This window comes from Babylonia areolata, chromosome 26, assembly GCF_041734735.1.
Source record: "Babylonia areolata isolate BAREFJ2019XMU chromosome 26, ASM4173473v1, whole genome shotgun sequence".
Lineage (NCBI taxonomy): Eukaryota > Metazoa > Mollusca > Gastropoda > Neogastropoda > Buccinidae > Babylonia > Babylonia areolata.
In genome coordinates, this window is record NC_134901.1 from 2,181,582 (window position 1) to 2,205,005 (window position 23,424).

Genomic DNA, 23,424 nt, shown 5'->3' on the forward strand with positions numbered 1-23,424 from the left:
TGGAGTCATTTTGTCACCTCAGAAGGGAGGAGAAGGCCAGACAACACAGGGTTCTTTCCCTTCATCCCTTCTACTCTCAAAGACATACACACATACACACACACACACACACACACACAAACGCAAACAAACTGACATATTAATGACAAAATATTGTACCTGTCACATATATTTGTCTTTCTCCATAAACAACACATGTATGCACTCGAGCCGCACACTCACAGCCACGCACGTTCACACACCCATCTTTTCATGCATTCTTTCATCAACTTCCACCCCCTTGTTTCATACGGGAAGCACGGAATTTCGAGACAGGGCGAGAAACAGAACTTCCCCTGACATCCTGCCCCTGTAAGGCACCACAAGAAGCACCAGCCTCCTCTGTTTCTTCCGAACCCTGCAACGCCACATCCGTCTTCTGTCTCGCTGCACAAAACTTGGACACTGGGCGGGTGGAAGTGGCGCCATCTTCTGGTTTTGAGACGTGAACGGTAGACGTCGTGCTACTGTCTCTTGGCAGCTGAACAGACCCTGCTGGCACTTCTCTTTCCACCACTGTGTCCGTGAACGCCTGAAAACAGTTCAGAAAAGAAAGTCAATAAAAATAATGAATTAATATTTTAAAAAATCCCAACCCTTTTTCTCCGAATGTTTACTGCCCTTGGCTGCTGCTGTTCTCTCATTACCACTTTGTCCCCTTCCCAAGGAAAGGAGCTGTGGCTTTTCCTTTGTTCAAGTTAACGTTACCTGCATATAAAGCAGGAATAGCGTTTCCTGTCTCACTTTTACTGTGTGCAATAGAGGAGGAAGACATAATGCTTTCCTACGATTACTGTTTGACGATGACTGATTCAGCTGAACTGACGGAAGAGGAGAGGGCTGACTTCCAAGCAATCATGAACAGGTAAAACCACAGTGACACCGTGCTGCAGTCAGTATGAACGTTGTCCTGGTTCAGAAAGCAGACCTGGATAACAAACTTGTCTGTGTGCCCTGTCCAAACAGAACTCTGTAGGGAAAAAACAACAACAAAAAGCAGCAGTAACGTTAGCAACTTCCTTGTTTATGAGCAGGCTTTTACATGTATGACTGGTTTTATCTTGACATTCAGGCAGCCATGCTCCATTTCCAGGGATGGTGTGGACTGGGTGTGAGTGTTTCCACTATCCACTGACTTTGATTATCAGATTTTGAACATGCATATTCAGCCTGCATATGACACAGGTACAGGCATGAGCAAGTCTACATAATCATACACACTGACCTGACTGACTGAGGGAAAAAAAACAACCTCTCTGCCCTTCATCAACCAGGCCCTGCCATGGGTTTGAATCATGACCTTACCAGAGATGGCAACTGTTAACGATTTCCCTGTATTTTGTTAAGCTCCATCGCAGTTTGTTCCAACGTTACACCAATGTCAACATTGTTCCGATGAGTTCATTTTCGACTACATAGCATGATCACATACATTCCAGTCATAACATAACCCAGACGCTCTAGACCTTTGATCACGAGGCCAGGACAGACGCTCTAGACCTTTGATCACGAGGCCAGGACAGACCCTCTAGACCTTTGATCACAAGGCCAGGGCAGACGCTCTAGACCTTTGATCACGAGGCCAGGGCAGACACTCTAGACCTTTGATCATGAGGCCAGGGCAGACGCTCTAGACCTTTGATCACGAGGCCAGGGCAGAGGCTCTAGACCTTTGATCACGAGTCCAGGGCAGATGCTCTAGACCTTTGATCATGAGGCCAGGGCAGACGCTCTAGACCTTTGATCACGAGGCCAGGGCAGACGCTCTAGACCTTTGATCACGAGGCCAGGGCAGAGGCTCTAGACCTTTGATCACGAGGCCAGGGCAGACACTCTAGACCTTTGATCACGAGGCCAGGGCAGACGCTCTAGACCTTTGATCACGAGGCCAGGGCAGACGCTCTAGACCTTTGATCATGAGGCCAGGGCAGACACTCTAGACCTTTGATCACGAGGCCAGGGCAGTCGCTATTAACCTTGGTCTCATGTGATGATGCTCAGCTAACAGTGTGCATTTATACATTGAAACAGCACTGAATGGACCAGTCAGCTTAATCGCAGCAGTTACACCGTGTTGATGGTGTTTGTATGCCCTGTAGATATAATGCACATTTGCTGATGTGGCTTGGAGTCCAAGTGTTCCTACCAAAAGTCAAATTGTTCCTACCAAATTTCCTGATTGTTCCTACAAACACATGACAGGGGTTGGCATCTCTGCCTAACACACCTGAAAGGCAAAAGTTTAACTCTCAAACCAGCTGCAGTTTCCCAAATCCACATCTGCTAAACCACATCTGCTAAACCTGCTAAACCACATCTGCTAAACCACATCTGCAAGGCAGATACCTGACAGCAACATAACCCAACGCTAGGCCTGGAGTGCATACACATATATATATATGTGTGTGTGTGTGTGTGTGTGTGTGTGTGTGTGTGTGTGTGCCTATCAGACAGGAATTCTTGTAAAGAATTTTGCCGGAGGACAACATTTGTATTGTAATGGGTTCTTTTTCAGTGCATGCTGCATTTGCCACCTCAGTCTATTGTCTCATCCCAATTACTAGACGGTCAGGTTGGTTTTCCAGTCCACATCAGCAGAAAGTGCGAGAGCTGGAATGGAACCCAGGCCCTCACAGACACTGTATTGGCAGATAAGCCTCTTGGATTTTCTGCCACCTTCCCTAGCAGTCTGGAATCATGTTCGTCCGTGATGGGATCCAGATGGCACAGCAGTACTGCACCAGTATGAGCTCAAACACAATGGGCACAGGAGTGTGGAATCGGATCAATTAAAAAAAAAAAGACAAAGACAAACCACACACCCTAAAATCAAGCTCCCATACCAAACCAGGATTACAGCTCAGACGCACCCTAAAATCAAGCAGCCATACCTGAGCAAAAGGTTTACAGCTCAGAAAAACAAAACACACACACTAAAATGAAGCGGCCATACCTTAGCAAAAGGTTTACAGCTCAGAAAAACAAAACACACACACTAAAATGAAGCGGCCATACCTTAGCAAAAGGTTTACAGCTCAGAAAAACAAAACACACACACTAAAATGAAGCGGCCATACCTTAGCAAAAGGTTTACAGCTCAGAAAAACAAAACACACACAGTAAAATGAACCGGCCATACCTGAGCAAAAGGTTTACAGCTCAGAAAAACAAAACACACACACTAAAATCAAGCAGCCATACCTGAACAAAAGGTTTACGGCTCAGAAAAACAAAACACACACACTAAAATCAAGCGGCCATACCTGAGCAAAAGGTTTACGGCTCAGAAAAACAAAACACACACACTAAAATCAAGCGGCCATACCTGAGCAAAAGGTTTACGGCTCAGAAAAACAAAACACACACACTAAAATCAAGCGGCCATACCTGAACAAAAGGTTTACGGCTCAGAAAAACAAAACACACACACTAAAATCAAGCGGCCATACCTGAACAGGACGTTTACTGCTCAGTTTCCCGGGCCGACTGACTGCAAACCAGTCATCTCCTTCCTCTGTTCCGGCGTCCGATGACGTGTCTTCATCACGCGTGGCCCTGCCTCCCCGCTGTTCCCCGCCGAACGTCACCTTCTTCTCCTCGTGCGCGTCATGAGAGGAACTCCCCGCCCCTCCGCTGTGATTGGCGGCTGTGCCTTTTGACGACGATGTTTTCAGAATGGATCTGGGAGTGGTTTTGATGAAGCGATAAAGATCGGCTGGACTGTTGATGACGTCTGTGTTGCTCTCGCCGGCTGAATCTCTGCTCACGGACGGTGACTGCAGCATGAGGAATCAAAGTTTTCACAATGATAATAATAATAATTATATTGATAATAATAATAACAATTCTTTATATGTAGCATATATGGATCAGCCCACACGCTTTGACACCTTGGAACTGAAAGGAGGAGTTTGTATTATACTCCATGTTTGGTGATACATATACTTACCATGTCAAACTGATGCAAACTAGGCCTATCGGTTTGCTCTGCTTGGCCAAATTTTGCACGGCTAACAGTGAAAAGACGAGCCGTCTTGCCCGGTCCGCTCTTAGCCAATCAAACGCCTCTAAAAGCTACAAGTGCTGAATCATTCCTTTGGCCAAGAATCTCCACGCCATCTTGTCATGTTTACGCTTTGTCTCGTCTTACACTTTTTTTTGGCTATTAAGCGTATTCATTTGGCCTTATTTTGCTGCATGCGGCTTGTGTTTATTGTATTCTTACATTCTGTGTACTCAATTCGTTTTATACAGCACTCTATCCAGGCAGGTGCTTTACAAAGTGCATGATATAATACATAACACATTGTATCAAAGTTGCATATATACACACCAAAATGTGCCTAGTAAACTGCACACAAACACAAAGCAATGCAATGCATACATCCACGTTAACAAGAATATGTTATGAAACAGAAATGCAATTGTTTTGAATCTGAGGGCAGATTCTACAACAGCAAAACTTTTTTCAGAGCCTCTCTGTGAGAAACTCAATTAAAAAATCATTCTAACATAAACAGAAGGGACCAGAGAAGAGGAGAGAACATTTTACCAACTTGACAGCAGAGTGATCGTTATGTTGGCAAGTGTGATTACATACACTAAAGCACAAACGGCAGAAACTGTCCCAAAACGAATTGGTTGAGAAACAGGCGAGTCAGAAAATGTTGAACCACATGCTGTGTTGATGCACTTCATTCTGTTCCAGGTCAGAGCAGCACTTTAGTTCAGGCCATTGTGCGTCAGATCAACTTATCTGCACAGTTTACTGCTGCATGCTGATGCAAATGAAGATAACGATAAGTGACATTAAAATGTAGTAAAAGTGACATTAAAATGTAGTAACACAGTAAAACATTTAGGACTCTTTCAGTTTTTGTAATTCTTCAGGAAACTTTACAGATAAAGGCTAATAAGTTCAGTTTTGTCCAGATAAAGTGAATCTTTCATTTTATGATGAAAATATCATTTATCCGTCAGTAAAATAAATCTGAACAGTTATTGTGGAAAGACAGGGAGAAATGAAGAGAAAAAAAAAAAGACCACACACACTTGACAGAAATACGTCAGAGCTTACATAGACAAACATTATATTTCTCTACTTTTCACTGCCACGGGATTTTCAAGGTCAATGACAGGGTTGCTCCAATGATGCACAAAACAGAGGAAGAAAGGCAACAACAATGCAGCAATGTTAGATTTGTCTCCCTTCAATTATGCTGCACAATCCTGACCAGTAAAATGCACATTCCTTCGCTTGCTCCAAATTTTCACAGGCTCCATGTCCTCTGCAGGCTGAAGGCATGATCCAAAGTGGCTCACAACCCACCATTAAAGGACAAGAAATCTTTCTCTTCCATTGTTCTGTCTGATATCAACATGTGTGCCCGACGCACAGGCACACACACACGCACACACACACACACACACACACACAGAAATCTTTCTCTTCCATTGTTCTGTCTGATATCAAAATGTGTGCCCGACGCACAGGCAAATACACACACACACACACACACACACACACACACAATCTTTCTTTTCCATTGTTCTGTCTGATATCAACATGTGTGCCCGACACACAGGCAAATACACACAGACACAGACACACACACACACACACACACAGCCACACACACACAGCCACACACACACACAGCCACACACACACACACACACACACACAGCCACACACACACACACAGCCACACACACACACACACACACACACAGCCACACACACACACACACACACACAGCCACACACACAGACACACACACACACACACACGTCTTGAAGAGAAGAACCGAACAGCAAAACGACATTTTTGAAAAACTTTGAAACTTTGAAACTGAGGGCAAAGCTACACAAATCTAATCTCAGAAATCGTCACTGGCTAGCTCCAAATTCATGATTACCTTATGCATGACCAAACGATAAACTTTATACAAATTCGTAAGTTTCTCAAAAGTGAAAAAAAATGTCTCAGAAGATTCTTCAATGGCAAGGTCTGAATTCATGATTATCTTATGCATAACCAGACGATAAACTTTAAAGGAATTCATAAGCTTATGAAAAATAAAAAGTATCAGAAATTACTTCAATGGTGAGCTCCTAATTCATACCCAAAATTTATTGTTCTCCAAATTCATATCGTATGCAAACTTTAACCCTTTCACAGACAAGCTCGCATTTATGCACAGGCATTGTAAAGGACCCATGTCATTGAAAAGTGACCAATCATTGGTCTGTTATTCATGAACCTTCTACTCTTAATGTTCGGTGGTAGGATAGGCCATATTTTAATTACATCGCAGGGGGAATCCCCAGCTATTCTTAGCCACTGTCTTTTCTGTGTTTATACTACAATGGAATTTTGTACTCTGAATTGACTGGCGGTGAAAGGGTTAAACAAATTTGTATGCTTATGAATACTAAAATAAAAAGTCTTAGTCCACTTACGTCCTGTTTTGTATGAGAAAATGTGATGATCTTCCGCCGGGGGCATTCAACATCCTCTTCCTCCTCCTCCTCCTCGTCAATATCTGCAGAATCTTCCTCCTCATCCTCTGTCTTCTCAGACTCGTCCAGTGAAGATGAACCTTCATCACTCTCTGTGTCACCTGTGTGTCTCTGCTCTGGCTGCTGTTCAGCCAGCAGCTGCTCTTCGTCCATGCTAGAAAAACAAAACGGAGAGAAACATGAGGATGAAAATTCCAACTAAAGTGAAGCGGTGACCTAGACTTAATGCATCCGCCTAGGAAGCGAGAGAGATTCTGTGCGTAAAAGTTTCAATCCCACACTGGCCAGTATTTTTCACCCCCTCCACTAGACCTTGAGTGGTGGTTTGGAATTAGATGCTAGTCATTTGGATGAGATGATAAACTATGGTCCCATGTGTAGCATGTTCTTTGCACAAGTAAAAAAAACAACAACAACAAACAACTGCAGCAACAAAACTGTTGCCCTAGGCAAAATTCTGTAAAAAAAAAACAAACAAACAAACAAAACAAAAAATCCACTACATGAAAATAAATACACTTGCAGGCAGATTTTTTTTTTTTTTTAATGAAAAGGGTGGGACTGCACTGTAGCACTGCACTTGCAGTCCAGCTCCAAGAGTCTCAAAGTCTGGAACATACACACACACAGAGGGAAACACACACACACACACACACACACACACACACACACAAGGGAAACACACACACAAGGGAAACACATACACACACACACAGAGGGAAACACACACACACACACACACACACACACACACACACACACAGTCCAGCTCCATGAGTCTCAAAGTCTTGAACATACACACACACACACACACACAGAGGGAAACACACACACACACATACACAAGGGAAACACATACACACACACACACACAAGGGAAACACATACACACACACACAGAGGGAAACACACACACACACACACACACACACACACACACACACACACACACACAGTCCAGCTCCAAGAGTCTCAAAGTCTTGAACATATACACACACACACAGGGAAACACACACACACACACACACACACACACACACACACACACACACACACAGAGTCCAGTTCCAAGAGTCTCAAAGTCTTGAACATACACACACACACAGGGAAACACACACACACACACACACACACACACACACACACACACACACAGAGTCCAGTTCCAAGAGTCTCAAAGTCTTGAACATACACACACACACAGAGGGAAACACTCACACACACATACACACACAAACAGAAACAGAGAAACACATTCACACACACAGAGAAGCACACACACACAGGCTCACAGACACACCCACACATGAATAAGCATCACTACCAGTCCAGCTCCAAGAGTCTCTTAGTTATGAACAACACACACACACACACACACAGACGGAAACACACACACACACACACACACACAGAAAAAGAGAAACACATTCACACACAGAGAGAAGCATACAAACACACACATACAGAAACACACACACATACAGAAACACATTCACACACACAGAGAAGCATAGAAAGACACATACACAGAAAAAAACACATGCACACATACTCATACACACACACACAGAGAAACACATTCACACACACAGAGAAGCAAACAAACACACATACACAGAAACACACACACACACATGCACACACACTCATACACACACACACACGCACACACAAACACACACACACACACACAAACACTCACATAAACACACACAAACTCACACACACACTCCACAGATACACACACATGCACACACGCACACACACACACACACACACACACACACACACAGACACTGTCTCTTTCTCCCTCTCTCTCTCTCTCCCTCACTCCATCTCTTCCCGCTCTTTCTCCTGCTGCTCTAGCTGATCAAGGATGTCCCAGTAGTCTGCGTCTGCCTTGGCTGTCGCCGTCTCCTCCTTCTCTTCTCTTTCTGCCTTTGCTCTCATCTCTTTCTCGCCTGCACGACGAAGATACTCCCTGTGTCGTTCTGAGGAAACACAAAGAGAAAGAAACGTGTTGAAACATATCCTGTGCAAAGGCATGAAATGAACTGCTGCATGCATGTATGCGCATATCCACAAACACATGCATCTTCTCTTTTGTTTGTGGGCTGCAACTCCCACGTTCACTCATGTGTACACGAGTAGGCTTTTACATGTATGGCTGTTTTTACCCCACCATGTAGGCAGCCATACTCCATTTTCAGGGGTGTGCATGTTGGGTATTTTCTTCTTTCCATAACCCACCGAACGCTGACATGGATAATAGGATCTTTAACGTGCGTATTTGATCTTCTGCTTGCGTATACACGCAAAGGGGGTTCAGGCACAAGCTGGTCTGCACATATGTTGACCTGGGAGATTGGAAAAAATCTCCACCTTTTACCCACCAGGCGCCGTTACCGAGCTTCGAACCCTGTGACCCACAGATTGAACGCTTTAACCACTCGGCTACTGCACCCGTCATATGCATAAAAAAGAGAGAAAACAATGTAAAATGCTTTCTCTTGTGCCTGTTTAACTTCTCCTTATTTTCCTCCAAATTTCAGTAAATAAAATAAGTCTGGTAGTCAAATAAATAAAAATTCAAAACATACTAATATAAATATATCTGTGTATCTATCTATCTATCTATATATATATATATTCACAACTAAAAAACATAAATGAAAAGAAAGAATATTGCTTTGAAAAAACCAAACAAATTAAAAAGGCATTCCAGCTTGATCAATATCTATTTCCTGAAAAGAAACCTACAAAAAAAAAAAAAAAAAAAAAAAAAAAAAAAAAAAACCCTTCTTCACTGGACTGACATTACTTATCTTCAATCTACAAAATGAACATCCACTCCCTTTAACCCCTTCTGGGGCAAGCAGGATACAAAGATAAACTCAGCACACACATCAGAAAAACACAGGTGCACAACAGCAGGGAACATGCATCAGGGCTTTGAAGGTTCGTTCTTTAGTTTAACGTCTTTTCACTGTAAGTGATATTAGACGAGGGGTGGGGGTGCATAAGATAAGATAAGATAAGAATAACTTTATTATCTCCAACTGGAGAAATTTGGTCAGGTGCATTATCACAACACAGACAAGTAAACAACATGGGGACTGTAACTGTAAAAGTCAACAACAGCTTTTACGAATATTACGAAGATACAAATGTAAAAAATATCACATACATCGTTTCATACATACATCCACACACTGCAGGTAATAACTAGTATTCTTAATGTAAAAACAGAAAGAATTAAGAAACATTATTTGAATATAATTATAAACATAGCCTACTATACTGCACATTGATTATAATAGACAGATAAGATAAGAATAAAGATGAATTGCGGAAAACCACAACCAGATAATCAGCACACACCCGCACCACCCCCACCCCCCCACCCATGCGGATTACTTGATTAAACAAGAGTAATAAACATATGTTCTCAAATAAAAGCATTTCACATATTTGCTTTTAAAAACATTGCAATTAATTATTACATCGTAATTATTAAACAGAGATATGCCTGGTATGTTCTCATTTCCATAACCCACCACACACTGACATGGATTACAGAATCTTTAATCTGATCTGCACATGTGCACACACGAAGTGGGTTCAGACGCAGGGAGGTCTGCTTATCTGTTGACCTTGGAGATGAGAAAAACCTCCACCCTTTACCCACCTCTCCACGCCTGTTCCTTTTCTTCATCGTACTCCTCCACAATTTCCTGCTGCTCCCCTGCCCCCTGGAAAGGTCTCCACAATTTTAAAACAAGTCACTGACTTGAAATGAAAACATTTTTTCCAGCACACAGAAGAATGTTTATGAACATATACACCAGGTCTATTTCCATTCATGCCTATTCTTTCTGAGGGGGGAGAAAAAAAGGAAAACAGAAAAAAAAACAAAAATTCAATCTAAGGTTGGGGTCTTTTACACTTTCTACCCTGTAAGTTCAGCTGCACTGCAATTTCTGTGGACCAGCCCCACAAACAGCTTAGTGCACTGCCAAAGCCATTCTTCATTCACAAAATACACACAATGTCTTTTTTTTTTTTCATTTTAAAAACATGCTAAATCCCTTTGAAAGCAATGATGAACAACATAGAGGCTAAAGCCAACAAGCTAAAACCACCAAGTGAGAATACAACTGACTGAGAAAGTGAAAATCAATGTGCCCACTGCATAACATTCTTAGTGCAATAAAAACAACCAGTTGTTACAGGTAAATCAGTATTCAAGGCACAAGGTGTTATGACATCAATGAAGCAGCAACTGTCACAATTTTTCATCTATAAAGATAAAAATATATTTCAAAATGTAAGAGAATAACTACACACCATATGCAATATAATACCATAAAGTGTGTAAATAATGGTGGGTGTCGTTCCCTTCCTTTTTCTCACAAAACAAATATTCACTTAAAACTCCTGTTCTCACACTCATGCTGAGCTGAGAGTACACATACACACACACAGTGTCACAGTCACACACACACACACACTCACACTCACACACACACACACACCCCTACTCATCACACACAAACATGTACACCTTCACAAAACACAAACATTCTCCCAGCCAGTATTATACTGGTCCAGTCTGAAAACTATAAAAGCTGAAAGGATCTTAGAACTTACAGACGCCATCTTAATCATTTCTGAGGTAATCTGGGTTCGCGGGGTCAGCATCTCTCTCTGTTTCTTCAAATCCTGGATATTTTCATCCAGTTCTGCAATAAAGCAATAATGAATATGCATGACTAACAATGATGACAACAACAACAGCAACAACAAACCAATGCTACCACTATAATGAATAACAATAATAATAATAATAATAATAGCAATAATATTCACATACAAAAATAAGCAATAATAAAGTCTGAACAATGATCACTGCATAAATATGGTATTGTCCTTGTGCAATACAAATACTGTTACAATGAGAACAAAAACAGTTGTGGCAGCTGTATTAGCAGCAGCGTCAGTAGAAACAGCAGCAGCAGTGGCAGTAGCAACAACAGTGGTAGTAGTAGTAGTTGCAGTTGCAGCAACACTACCAGCAAGAGTAGTTAGTGCCAGCAACAGTTGCAGTAATAGCAGCAGCAGCAGCAGTAGAGGTAGCAGTTGCAGCAGTAGTAGTAGCAGCAACAGCAGAAGTCTGCCTGCCCTTCTTAAAGTCTCGAGGAAGATGGAGTTTATCAGCCTTGGTTGTCAGCCCACTGAGGAGAAGGAAAACTTGATTTCAAACCTCTGCTGCCTAGCAGACATAACCTTTCAAGGCAAATGCTTTGGGAGAAAACCCTGGGGGAAAAAATCAGCGCCCTATATTGTGTTGTCTAGAACCTCATTCTATGAGTTCCCAAGACGGTACTAGAGCCCAGTTCTAACTGCTCGCTGTTTCTTTGGATCCAAGGAGGAAAAAGGGTTGGGGAGTATTAAGGGGCTGGGGGTGGAATGGGGGTTGCTACATAAATAACTGTCTGTACTCCAGGCCAAATTGCCCAGGTTTGCATCAGACACTCTTGCATAAGCCACGTTGTCTTAGCCGATCAGCCAGCCAAAATGACAGCAAGGATGCCTCATCCATGGTGACTAAGGAGGCCTCAACAGCACTAGCATCAGTAGTTACAGTAGTTGCAGTAGTATAGTAGTAGTAGTAGTAGTTGTTGTAGTGGAAGCAGCAGCAGTAATACTACTGCTACTTCCACTAACACTAGTAACAATAATAACCATGGTAGCAATATTGACAATAGCAATAACATGTTACAATTCTTGCTCGCTTCCACAGTTAAACCCAGGACAACCCATTTTGGTTGTGCTAATATCAATATAGCATAATCATAATAACAACATATGTGATCACCACTAAAAGATGCATATTTAATAACATGCTAAAATAAACTTATCTTTTCAAAAAATGATGATGATAATTTGCTGATGATAATAATTAAGTATATATATATATATATAAATTTTAAAAAATGGTGGGGAATGCCTGCACTCCTGAAACACAAGTCAGTCATCAGGTCAGTTTTATCTTTAACACTGAGAATTCAAAGAGTCTACATTTACATACCCAGTTAACACAAATACAAAAGTGATTGTGCAGGAAAAAAAACAACAACAAAAAAGGAACCACCATCATTTAGGTATTGTGATGCTTGATATGCATTTTGAGTATTATGTTGAGCATAATGCTTTTGTCAGTACGTTTATAAATCATTGCTAGTGTTCGGTATCTGTGCAGGGTTGTATATATGAAAGATGTCAATTTAATGTTTTGAGGCGTGTTTTACACATCCATTTTTACATAGTACAGTACAACTGAGCAAGTTCTACATGGAAGGGCACTATACAAATTAAATCATTATAACTATCATAGTTAAAACGACCACCTACTTTTTAACCTCCTTGTAACAATGTCTGCTGCCTGAATGGCGGAACGATCCACGAAATAGTTGTCACCCAGAAGAACCAGGATCTCGTTGGTGTGCACCAGCTGACCCGGCATGAACGCCAGGGGGCCAAACGGAACCTGGACCCACCACAAAGAGTTTCAGTATCAGTTTCAGTAGCTCAAGGAGGCGTCACTGCGTTTGGACAAATCCATACACGCTACACCACATCTGCCAAGCAGATGCCTGACCAGCAGCGTAACCCAACGCGCTTAGTCAGGCCTTGAGAAAAAAAAAAGTGAATAAATAATAGATAAGCTTACATAAATAAATAAATAAATAATTAATAATCATAATATAAAAAAAGGTAGTAGTAATAATAATAATATAAAAAAAATAATAATAATAATAAATAAATAAATAAATAAGACAACAATGATGATAAATAAGCAAATAAATGAAGAAGAGCTGACAGTGAAAAGCAATCTCCATCAAAGGCACTGAGAAGAGGTACATGGGCTATGATCAGCCATAGAAAAGACAGGCACAACAGCCAAGCGGTTAAAGCACTGGACTTTCAATCTGAGGGTCCTGGGTTTTAATCTCAGTAACAGTGCCTGGTGGGTACAAGGTGGAGAAGTACAGGGTGGAGATTTTTCCCATCTCCCAGGTCAACATATGTGCAGACCTTCTTGTACCTGAACCCCTTTTGAGTGTATACGCAAGCAGAAGATCAAATATGCAAGTTAAAGATCCTGTAATCTATGTCAGTGTTTGATTGGTTATGGAACCCCCATGCACCCCCCAAAAAATGGAGTATGGCTGCCTACATGGCGGGGTAAAAACGGTCATACATGTAAAAGCCCACTTGTGTACATACTCATGAACAAGGGAGTTGCAGCCCACGAACGAAGAAGAAGAAGCTACAGAAAAGTGTGCTGTTCATTAAAAAAAAACCAAAGAAATAGAAAATGAAAAATCCTGGACCAATACTTTAACTGAAAGTAAACAGAACTCAATAAATGTTCAAATGCTGAAAAAATGGAAGTATTACACAGGCCTTTAAAAAAAATATAATGAATGATTATTTTTTGGAAAAAAACTGACAAATCAATAAAAACAGAAAGAATAAAAACTTAGCAATACTCGAACTGTTCAAATCAATATGTGAACACATAAAACCAAACAACACTGATATTCACATTGTTACCATAACCTGTTAACAAACCAGGACATGAACACGCTACATAAAGTGTTTTCATATATACTGGAAAGAACAGAAACAAAAATCATAACTTACTGGTACTAGAAATATAAATAGATAAGTAAACAACACTGGGACTTTGCAGCAAGAGGGAGTTTGTGGGGAAAAAAAACTGGCAAACAATTCATTCTCCTTCTCCATGAAAGATTAATCAATCTCTCCTTGCCCATTTGAAATTCAGTGACAGTCAAAATGACTCAAAAGTGTTTGATATACTTCCTGAAACTTCCACCTCCACATACAACACCGTAGACTGGAAAATAACTACCTAGCATTATTCTAGTCTCAATTCCAATAAATTCATAATTCAGTACTGAACTACTAATGAATGAATCAATTTGAGAAACAGATGGAAATTCTTTTGATTACATCACTACATGTGCTTCTGACAACCAGACCCACTTAGATATAGTCTTCCTGGCATGACTGATGTCAAATAACCTTTCTTTTAAAACCCCTTTTTACTATATTCAGGTTTCTAAAGAGTACAATCGTTTCCCTTACCATTACATTGTGAGTTGTTTTATTGGGTAGCGTCTTCAGTCGATCTCGTAGGGCAACATAATCTGATCGAAACTGATACCTGTCAGTGGAATGAAGCAGAAATAAATGACACATGCATCATACAAAATCAGAAAGAGGTGATCATGAAAAAGCAAATATTCAGATATAATCATATATAATATTTCATCAAAATAAACAAAAAACCTCACTGTTAACACTAAAACATGATAACATATACCATATTTTCTTTGAAATGCATGTATCTTATCTTGCCAGTGAAAGCTTCTGGCCAGTATACAATTTCAAATTTAATTTATGGTTCACCATATCCTGCGCACACACACACACACACACACACACACACACACACACACACACACACACACAGATGTGCACACAAATACACCCCTGACCTCTCCAACATACTGTAAGTTAATCTATCGCAGTTTTTATACACAATTACTGGATTTACAAAATTAAGCAATCAATTATCTAATCATTGGAAGACTGACAGTTTAACTAACAATGGCAAAGAGGCCATATAAACAAATATCAATTTTCAGTTCACACAATACTGATCATTTATCATTCTATAAATCATGACAAAGTTAACCCACAAGTGTCAGCAAAGGAAAATGAAATACTCTACCACTGTTCCAACTGGCTGTCTGTTTGCATCAAAGCCTTTTCCTGCTCCTCCTTCAGACGTTTTAAGTTAAATGCATCCATTTTTGCCATCTTTGAATGGCTGCAACACAAGAATGTTTCAAAAATTAATTCACAAATGAAATGAAACAAGTTATGCAATTATGAAAAGTCTGCCTAAAATTAGTATTTGGAAAAAATCACATAATAATTAATATTGTAAGTGCCGTGACATTGCAAACCTAGTCATTGAAAAATGAAAAAAAATCTTTATTTACTTATTTTCATCCATTTATTTCATCTTATTATTTCAGTAAGACTAAAACTTCAATTCTAAAGTATAAGTCTATGACAATGAGACTCATGATGATTTGATAGAACAATGACTCAGGATACAAAACAAATAATTACAATTACAGTCAATGCAACTTTTCTTTTTTGGTTCTATCTGTTGGGAATTCTCTTCCGACTGATCAGTGGAACATCCAAACAACTTCATTTTTAAAATGTCCCCGGAAACATATAATTTGCTGAAACAGTGTAATAATCATTGTCACCAGTTCATAGTTTTTCTGTGTGAAAAGTGTGTGTGTGTGTGTGCATTTGTGTGTGTGTCACTATGTGTGTGTGCCTGTCTGTATGTGTGTATGTGTGCCTGTCTGTCTGTGTGTATCTGTATCCGTATCCATGTGCTTGCATGTTGTTTCGTTCACTGGACCTATGCTAGATATATTTTTTGCTTGTGTGTGTGTTATCACTTTGTCTTGATTGTTAACCTGGTTAAAGATAAATTTCAAAGTTCAGCGCACCGAATTCTTCCAAGTTGGTACCCACTACCTTGAAAAAAAAAAAAAAATGGCGGCATTGTTTTGATTTGACTCTCACACAAACGAAACTGCATGTTCTCTAGTTTTTGTGTGTACAAGTAAACCGTAAATAATTAGCTTAAAAAGTTAATTTCAATTATCATCAAATCCTAATCCTAACCAGAAAACAGTCCTATTTTCTTAATAATAAATTATGTCTGGAAAAGGTTCCAGGGGAGGGGGGAAGACCGGTACCAGAGGAAGAGGATCGACTGGGGGGATGAAAGACAGGAGAAACTCGCAAAAAGATGAAAACAAAAAAAAGGAAGGTCGAAGTGCACTGGAGGAGAGGGCAAAATTCTTCATTTGCCTTAAATGTGAGGTAGGAGAAGACGACGACGAAATGAGTATCCAATGTCACGACTGCAAACAATGGTCTCACAAAGAATGTACTTCACTCACAGACCGGGACTTCAGCTATGTGAGTGAGAAAGCTGATACAGAAGAAGGGATAGAATGGATCTGTCAGGAATGCTACTCGGGGGAGGGTGAAAAGAAAAGTGAAGTAGAAGCAAAGATCGACCGATTGATCAGACTGTTTGAGAAAGTAGATGAAAGGCTAGAAAGACTAGAGGAGGGGTGTAGCGGAAAGGCTCTGGAAGAGAAGATAGAGGAGATCATAGAGAAGAAGGTGACAGAACTTTGGGAAGAGAAGGCAGAGAAAGAAAAAAGAGAGCTAAACTTGATTTTCACAAACATCCCAGAAAGTAGTGGTGAGAATAGAGTGAAAGAGGGCATGTCAAAGATAAAGAAAGTAGTGGGGAAGATCTGCCCTGAACTGAAAGAAGATACTGTCAAGGAACCAGTGAGACTTGAAAACTTCAACTTAGGGTCCAAACCTAGGCTTGCTAAGGTCAAAGTCAGTACGAATGAGGCAGAGGGAGATCCTGAGGAACGCTCCGAAACTGAACCAAGGAGTGACTGACCAGAAAGAAAGGGTGTACATCAATCCAGACTATACACCATCAGAAAGAAAAGAGAACTAAGAATTGAGGGAAGAACTCCGACAGAGAATAGAGAAGGGAGAGAAGGATATTGGAATCCGAGGTAGGAAGATAGTGCATGTCCAATGGAAATCCAGGCCTGGCCATGGAGACCAGGGAAAAAACTGACTTAACCCCAAAGCACAAGACCATGTACATAGTTGTGAAAAGAAGTTTGTTAATGTTAGAAAAACTGTACAGGAAGTTTCTTATTCACTTTTGTATACAAGCGCAGAGGGCCTTCTAAACAAGAAAGATGAACTACTTGTTTTGATAGAAGAGAGTAAACCACATATCAACAGAATCTATAGCAAAAAACCAAAAAGAAGTAAACTTACAAGAATATTCAATTCCAAGCTATGAACTATTTTTTAATGAGAAACCCAAGAGAGGCATAGTAATGTATGTTAAGGATACCATAAATGCTAAAGAACACACACTAATGGAAAATAGCTTTGAAGAAAGATTGTGGATTACTTTTACAACTAAAGATAGATAGAAGGTATTGATTGGAACTATATACAAAAGCCCAAGTACAACAATTGAAAATGAAGAAAAAATGTTTGATCTGTTGAGTGAGCAAAGATTGAAGCAGTTTGACTTTATGAGTTTATCTGCATTACAGGTGATTTTAACTTCCCAGATATCAATTGGAAAGGCACATGTTCTGGTGAAAGAGGACAGAAATTCATAAACTGTTTACATGATGCATTCTTGACTCAGGTAGTAAAGCAAACAACAAGACAAAGAAAAGGACAAAAAGCAAATATACTGGATTTGGTAATACTAATATTTAATGATGAAGACAAAATATCAGATATAGAACATCTAGCCCCTATAGGTAAAAGTGACCATGAAGTGCTTATGTTCTCACTGTACTTAGGTGATGACCAGGAATGCAAAGAACCCAAGCAATCATTTAACTTTAAGAAAGGGAACAAATGAGAGAAGAAATAAAGATGATAGACTGGCAAAAACTAAATGAAGTCAGTGTTGAACAATGTTGGAAAGAAATAAAAACCACTCTACATTCTACAATAGAAAAAAATGTCCCACAGCAAACCACCAAAAATAATAATAAAACAGAAACCAAGGTGGATGAATGCAAACACATTGAAATTTGTAAAAAAAAAAAAAATTAAAAAAAACAAAAACAAAAAAAACAAAAACAAAAAACAACAACGCAAATTGTATCAAAAGTTCCTAGTTACCAAACAAAGGAGAGACTATCAAAAATATATAAAGGCATGTAATGTATGTAATAAAAAAAATAAGGGAAGCCAAAAAAGAATTTGAAAAGAAACTGTCATATGAATGTAGAGACAACCCTAAAGCTTTCTGGAGATACGTACAATCAAAAACTAAAATGAAAACAGGAGTAAGTCCATTTATAACTAAAAATGGAGACACAGTAGAAACAGACAGTGGAAAAGCAGATATTTTGAATTCATTTTTTTCTAGTGTTTTTACATAAGAAGATATAAATACTGTACCTTCTCTAAGTGCAGCTTCAAAGTCAAATGGTAAGATTTTGGAGAGTGTAGATATTTCAGTTGAAGCTACAAAAAAGAAACTTAAAACTGTGAATCCAAACAAAGCTTGTGGTCCTGATGCCATTCCTTCAAAAATACTAAAAGAGCTGAGTGAGGAGATTGCAGTCCCATTATACATACTCCTTAACAAATCAATTGAAGAGAAGACTGTGCCCATAGACTGGAAAACAGCAACAGTTATACCAATTTTCAAAAAAGGAACAAGAACAGACCCAGGGAATTACAGTGAGCTTAACATGTATCATATGTAAATTATTAGAATCATTCATATGAGAGGCTATTGTTAGGCATATGACTGATAATAAATTGTATGCTGAGTGCCAGCATGGATTCCGCAAAAATAGGTCATGTGTGACTCAACTTCTGGAAGTGATGGAGGACTTTACAAAAGAGATAGATAAGGGAGAAAACATAGATGTGTTATATTTAGACTTCCAAAAAGCATTTGACTTTGTACCACATGAAAGACTACTGAAGAAACTGGAATCTTATGGAATAACAGGAAACATACTTGGGTGGATAAGGGACTTTCTAACAAAAAGAACTCAAAGAGTTAGGATTGGTAGTTCCTTCTCCGGTAAAGTTGATGTTATAAGTGGCATACCACAAGGTAGTATATTAGGACCTGTACTATTTACTTTATTCATAAATGATCTCCCTTGCGAAATAAAGAGTACATGTAAAATTTTTGCAGATGACAAAAAAAATATACAACTCTCCAAAATTCTATCAGGATTTACAAAAAGATATTGAAACATCAGTAAAATGGTCAGACACATGGAATCTATATTTTAATGCTAAAAAATGTAAAGTACTTCATATTGGGAAATCAAACCCCGAGAAAGAATACATAATGAAAATCAGAGACAAAGAAATAAAAGTATCAAAATGTGATGAGGAAAAAGACTTAGGTGTCACATTTGACAAAAATTAATCATTTGACAAACACATAACAAATAGTATAAACAAAGCGAACAGAATGATTGGAATAATAAAAAGAGCATTTACATTTATAGATAAGGTTACTTTCTTATGGTTATATAAAACATTAGTTAGACCTATCCTAGAATATGGAAACACTGTATGGTACCCAACGCAAATAAAGCAGTCACAAGCCATAGAAAGGGCTCAAAGAAGAGCAACAAAGCTGGTCTATTGCATAAAAGATTATTCATATCAAGAAAGATTAAAGCACTTGCAACTACCATCACTTAAAGCAAGAAGAGTAAGAGGGGACTTGATACAGACGGACAAAATATTAAATGGGTTTGAGGATGTAAACAAAGCATGCTTTTTTTGTACTCCAAAGGTAGACACTACAAGAAACAGTACAGACAAAATATTTAAACAGTATTCCAGAACAAATCTCAGAAAGTTTACATTTAGTAACAGAGTAACAAATTATTGGAACAAATTAACAAACAATATCAAATGTGCACCTAGTATAAATACTTTTAAGAACCTCATAGATAAACACGAGTTATTGACAAAAGCGAAATATGACTTTGATGGATAAAATGACGGAGCTAGTCAACAACCTGACCAACAATGTAAAGGAGTAAATTTGAAGGGGCATAAAAAGCCAAAAATGTCTAAGTTGTATAAAACAACGCCCCAAATCCTGATCCTGATCCTGAATTGCTTTTCAGTTTTGGAGGTGCTATGGATATATACTTCACTCTTATTATTTCTACATAATTAGTAATATTACATGAAACATTTTGATGGATTTTCAGTATCATTTCTTCAGTTGACGTAATCGCATAGCCTCGAAGTCTGCTATCATAGTTAAAATCGGAGGAGGGGCCAGTATCTAAACCGCATTTGCGAAACGAAATAATAGAATAAAATTAATTCGGTCCCCTACCAAAAGGCACAGATTACAAATTCATAAACAAAAAAAAACAATATTCTACAGATATGACAGAATGCCCAACCTGGGTGTCGTACTGTTTGTGGCGAAACAGAGTTATCTATTTTGCCAGCAGCAACAGCAAACCAGCACAAAATTTGCCAAGATCAGCGTGGTGCAGACACAGGAAGAAACAAAGTCAAGGGAAACTACTCGAATAAGTTTCGATTTCGTCGGTAAATGTAATGCTGCAATCGGAATCAAATTCGCACCAGACAACAATGACTAAACAAATAAATACACTGGTAAATGATTAAGTAATTAAGCAAGTACAGAAAGAAGGAAAACAAAGAAAAAAGAGAAAACTACAAAAATATTATGATTTATAATAATACTTTCCCAGGGGTATCTGGCTGATTTATTTATCATAGTTCATTTTGAAACGTGCAAGCCGCTGTGTCTCTCTCTGTCGATCTCTGTCTGTCTGTCTGTTCTTCTTCTTCTTCTGTTGTGTAGCCACAATCAACACGTTGATTATTTTGCCACTTTTTTTTGGGGGGGATGGGGGGGGGGGTCCGCAGACCGGTTGCTTGAAAAAAAAAATAATAATAAAATTTTACTCCAATCACATTCACACTCTCCCTCCTGCCCACTAACTGGATCAGAGGGGGCGAGAAGTGACAGGCAGGCATCCTATTGATGGCCCCTGGCACCCCCCGCCGTAGCGCCCTCCCTCCAGCACTCCCCCTACCCACTACTTACCTAAACATTCACTCTCACATTCATACCCGACAATTGCTGCAAATTATCCTGTGGTTTTGCCTACTCTTGGAGTTTTGCAGCAGCGAGACTGTCAAGAGTGGCGACCTTGAGGTGAGAGGTGACTCTGCTTTTGAAGCTGCTGGGGGAGTCTGCCTCAACAGTGTTTGCTGGGAGTTCATTCCACTCACGAATGGCACGTGGGAAGAAAGAAAAGAGCCGATACTGCTGTTTATGGTTCACAAGCCTGTTGGAATTGTTGGTCATATGATCTTCTGTCTCTCATGACTGGTTTTTGGAGGACACTTTTGTTGACTTGCACCAGGTCGTTGTGTATTTTATACAACATTGTGACCCTTGCTGCTTGACGTCGTTTCAGGAGAGGCGGCCACTTGAGCTTTTCAAGCATGTCTGTTACACTAGCACGCCGGTGGTAGCGATTGAGGACGAATCGAGCTGCTCTTCTTTGGATGTTCTCTAATTTCTTTATGCATCCTGTCTTGTGTGGGTCCCAAACTGAGCTGGAGTATTCTAACAATGGTCTTACGAAGGTTAGATATGCTTTTTCTCTCAGCTCGTTGGAGGCAACTTTCAGGTTTCGTCTCAAGAATCCTAGGACTTGCTTGCTTTCTTTGTAATGTTGTTGATGTGTTCCTCCCACTCCAGATCTTTCTTCAAGGTGACTCCCAAGTACGGCGTTGATTGTACTATTGATAGCTCGTGTTTCTGTCTATCTCTCACTGATGCATGCACACTTATGCATGCACACACCGTGCTGGGCACTCGGACAAACATGCGCATCATAGTTGGCACACTACGGCACACACACACACACACACACACACACACACACACACACACACACACACACACACACACACACACACACACACACACACACACACACACACACACACCATGACATGAACCACTAACAGGGTTTACACTACTACACAGTACTAGATAATTAACGTCATGAGCACACTCGTTGAAATAATATGATGCACAAGTATACCGATAGGAATACACACAGCAACCGTTGAATTGGAGATGGGTATACTATACTCGGCGAGGGAAGCGTACTTTATATGGGCTATAGCCGGACGAGGGACTGAGATAAAGGAACGAGAGAGTGACAGAGAGGGTGAGGGAACTAGGGGGCGGAGGGGGTTTGGAGGGGGGGGGGGCAGACAGAGACTTAGTGGTGAAAAATGAAATGTAGGAAAAAAAAACCCAACAAATTCTGGGGGTGGTGAGGGGAGAGACTACGCACATGAGTAATGTATATACATGCATCAGTTACTCGGCATAACACATACACATGTAAATTCTGCCCGATATTAGACATCGTACTAGTAAACACAGTAGTCAGCAGGCCTCCTTCGGTCATGGCTGACCATGGATAGAGTATATCCGACCTAATGTCTAACTGGGCTGTCTGCTTGGGCCAAGCAGCGTCGCCTGTGACTGTACTGAGACCGATGCGAGAGAAACAGTCTCTGTCAGTCGCAGCCCGGGTCACATGTGTATTATGAGCTGATGCTCTATCGGCTGCCGTCCCTTTTCTGCGAGCTCGCTTTTCTGCTGCAGCAGCTGACAGTTTGTCCTCATCAATCCGTAGCTGATTGTTGAGAGTGCTTCTCCATCTGTTGCGGTCATCTGCAAGGTCCTCCCAGGATTCAGTGTTGATCTCAAGTACCTTCATGTCACGTTTGCAAACGTCTTTGTATCTCAGCTGTGGGCGGTCGACGGATGCTTCTCTGCCCCGTGGCGAGCTCTCCATAAACGATGTCTTTTGGGATGCGACCATCTTCCATGCGGCGAACGTGGCCCAGCCAGCGCACCCTGTCTCAGCATGGTATACATGGTCAGTCGGACTGAGGTCAGTACTGACTGGGATCCAGGTTACCAGCAGCAGATATATCTATCTGACCTGACCAAGTAAACACAAGATAGCAAATAATAAGTAATGCATGAACACCGCGAAGTGAGAGGGAGCGAGCGAGCGAGCGAGCGAGAGAGAGAG

The 23,424-nt window shown here is 40.3% G+C and overlaps 1 protein-coding gene across 2 annotated transcripts; it reads right to left on the reverse strand.

Moving 5' to 3' along the window:
* Positions 1-153: 153 nt before the first annotated feature.
* LOC143300401 (uncharacterized) lies at positions 154-20,843 on the reverse strand. Of its 2 annotated transcripts, none has more exons than XM_076614036.1 (10): positions 20,725-20,843; positions 15,390-15,488; positions 14,741-14,819; positions 12,977-13,112; positions 11,213-11,304; positions 10,251-10,314; positions 8,394-8,553; positions 6,503-6,716; positions 3,489-3,815; positions 154-571 (listed from the first exon to the last, which is right to left on the reverse strand). In XM_076614036.1, the coding sequence occupies exons 2-10, from the start codon at positions 15,476-15,478 to the stop codon at positions 266-268; spliced, it is 1,467 nt and encodes a 488-aa protein (XP_076470151.1). In that variant the 5' UTR covers positions 15,479-15,488; positions 20,725-20,843; the 3' UTR covers positions 154-265. The 2 variants fall into 2 exon arrangements, with proteins under 2 accessions (XP_076470151.1, XP_076470153.1); XM_076614038.1 differs by lacking the exon at positions 20,725-20,843 and adding an exon at positions 20,499-20,582.
* Positions 20,844-23,424: the final 2,581 nt, after the last annotated feature.

Bases quoted from the DNA above. Each gene is read 5' to 3' on its own strand.
- LOC143300401 (XM_076614036.1), bottom strand. From the start codon at position 15,478: ATGGCAAAAATGGATGCATTTAACTTAAAACGTCTGAAGGAGGAGCAG. The intron at 14,820-15,389 runs GTAGAGTATTTC...TTCCACTGACAG, and splicing joins GACAGCCAGTTGGAACAGTG to GTATCAGTTTCGATCAGATT. The intron at 13,113-14,740 runs GTAAGGGAAACG...TGGTGGGTCCAG, and splicing joins AAACAACTCACAATGTAATG to GTTCCGTTTGGCCCCCTGGC.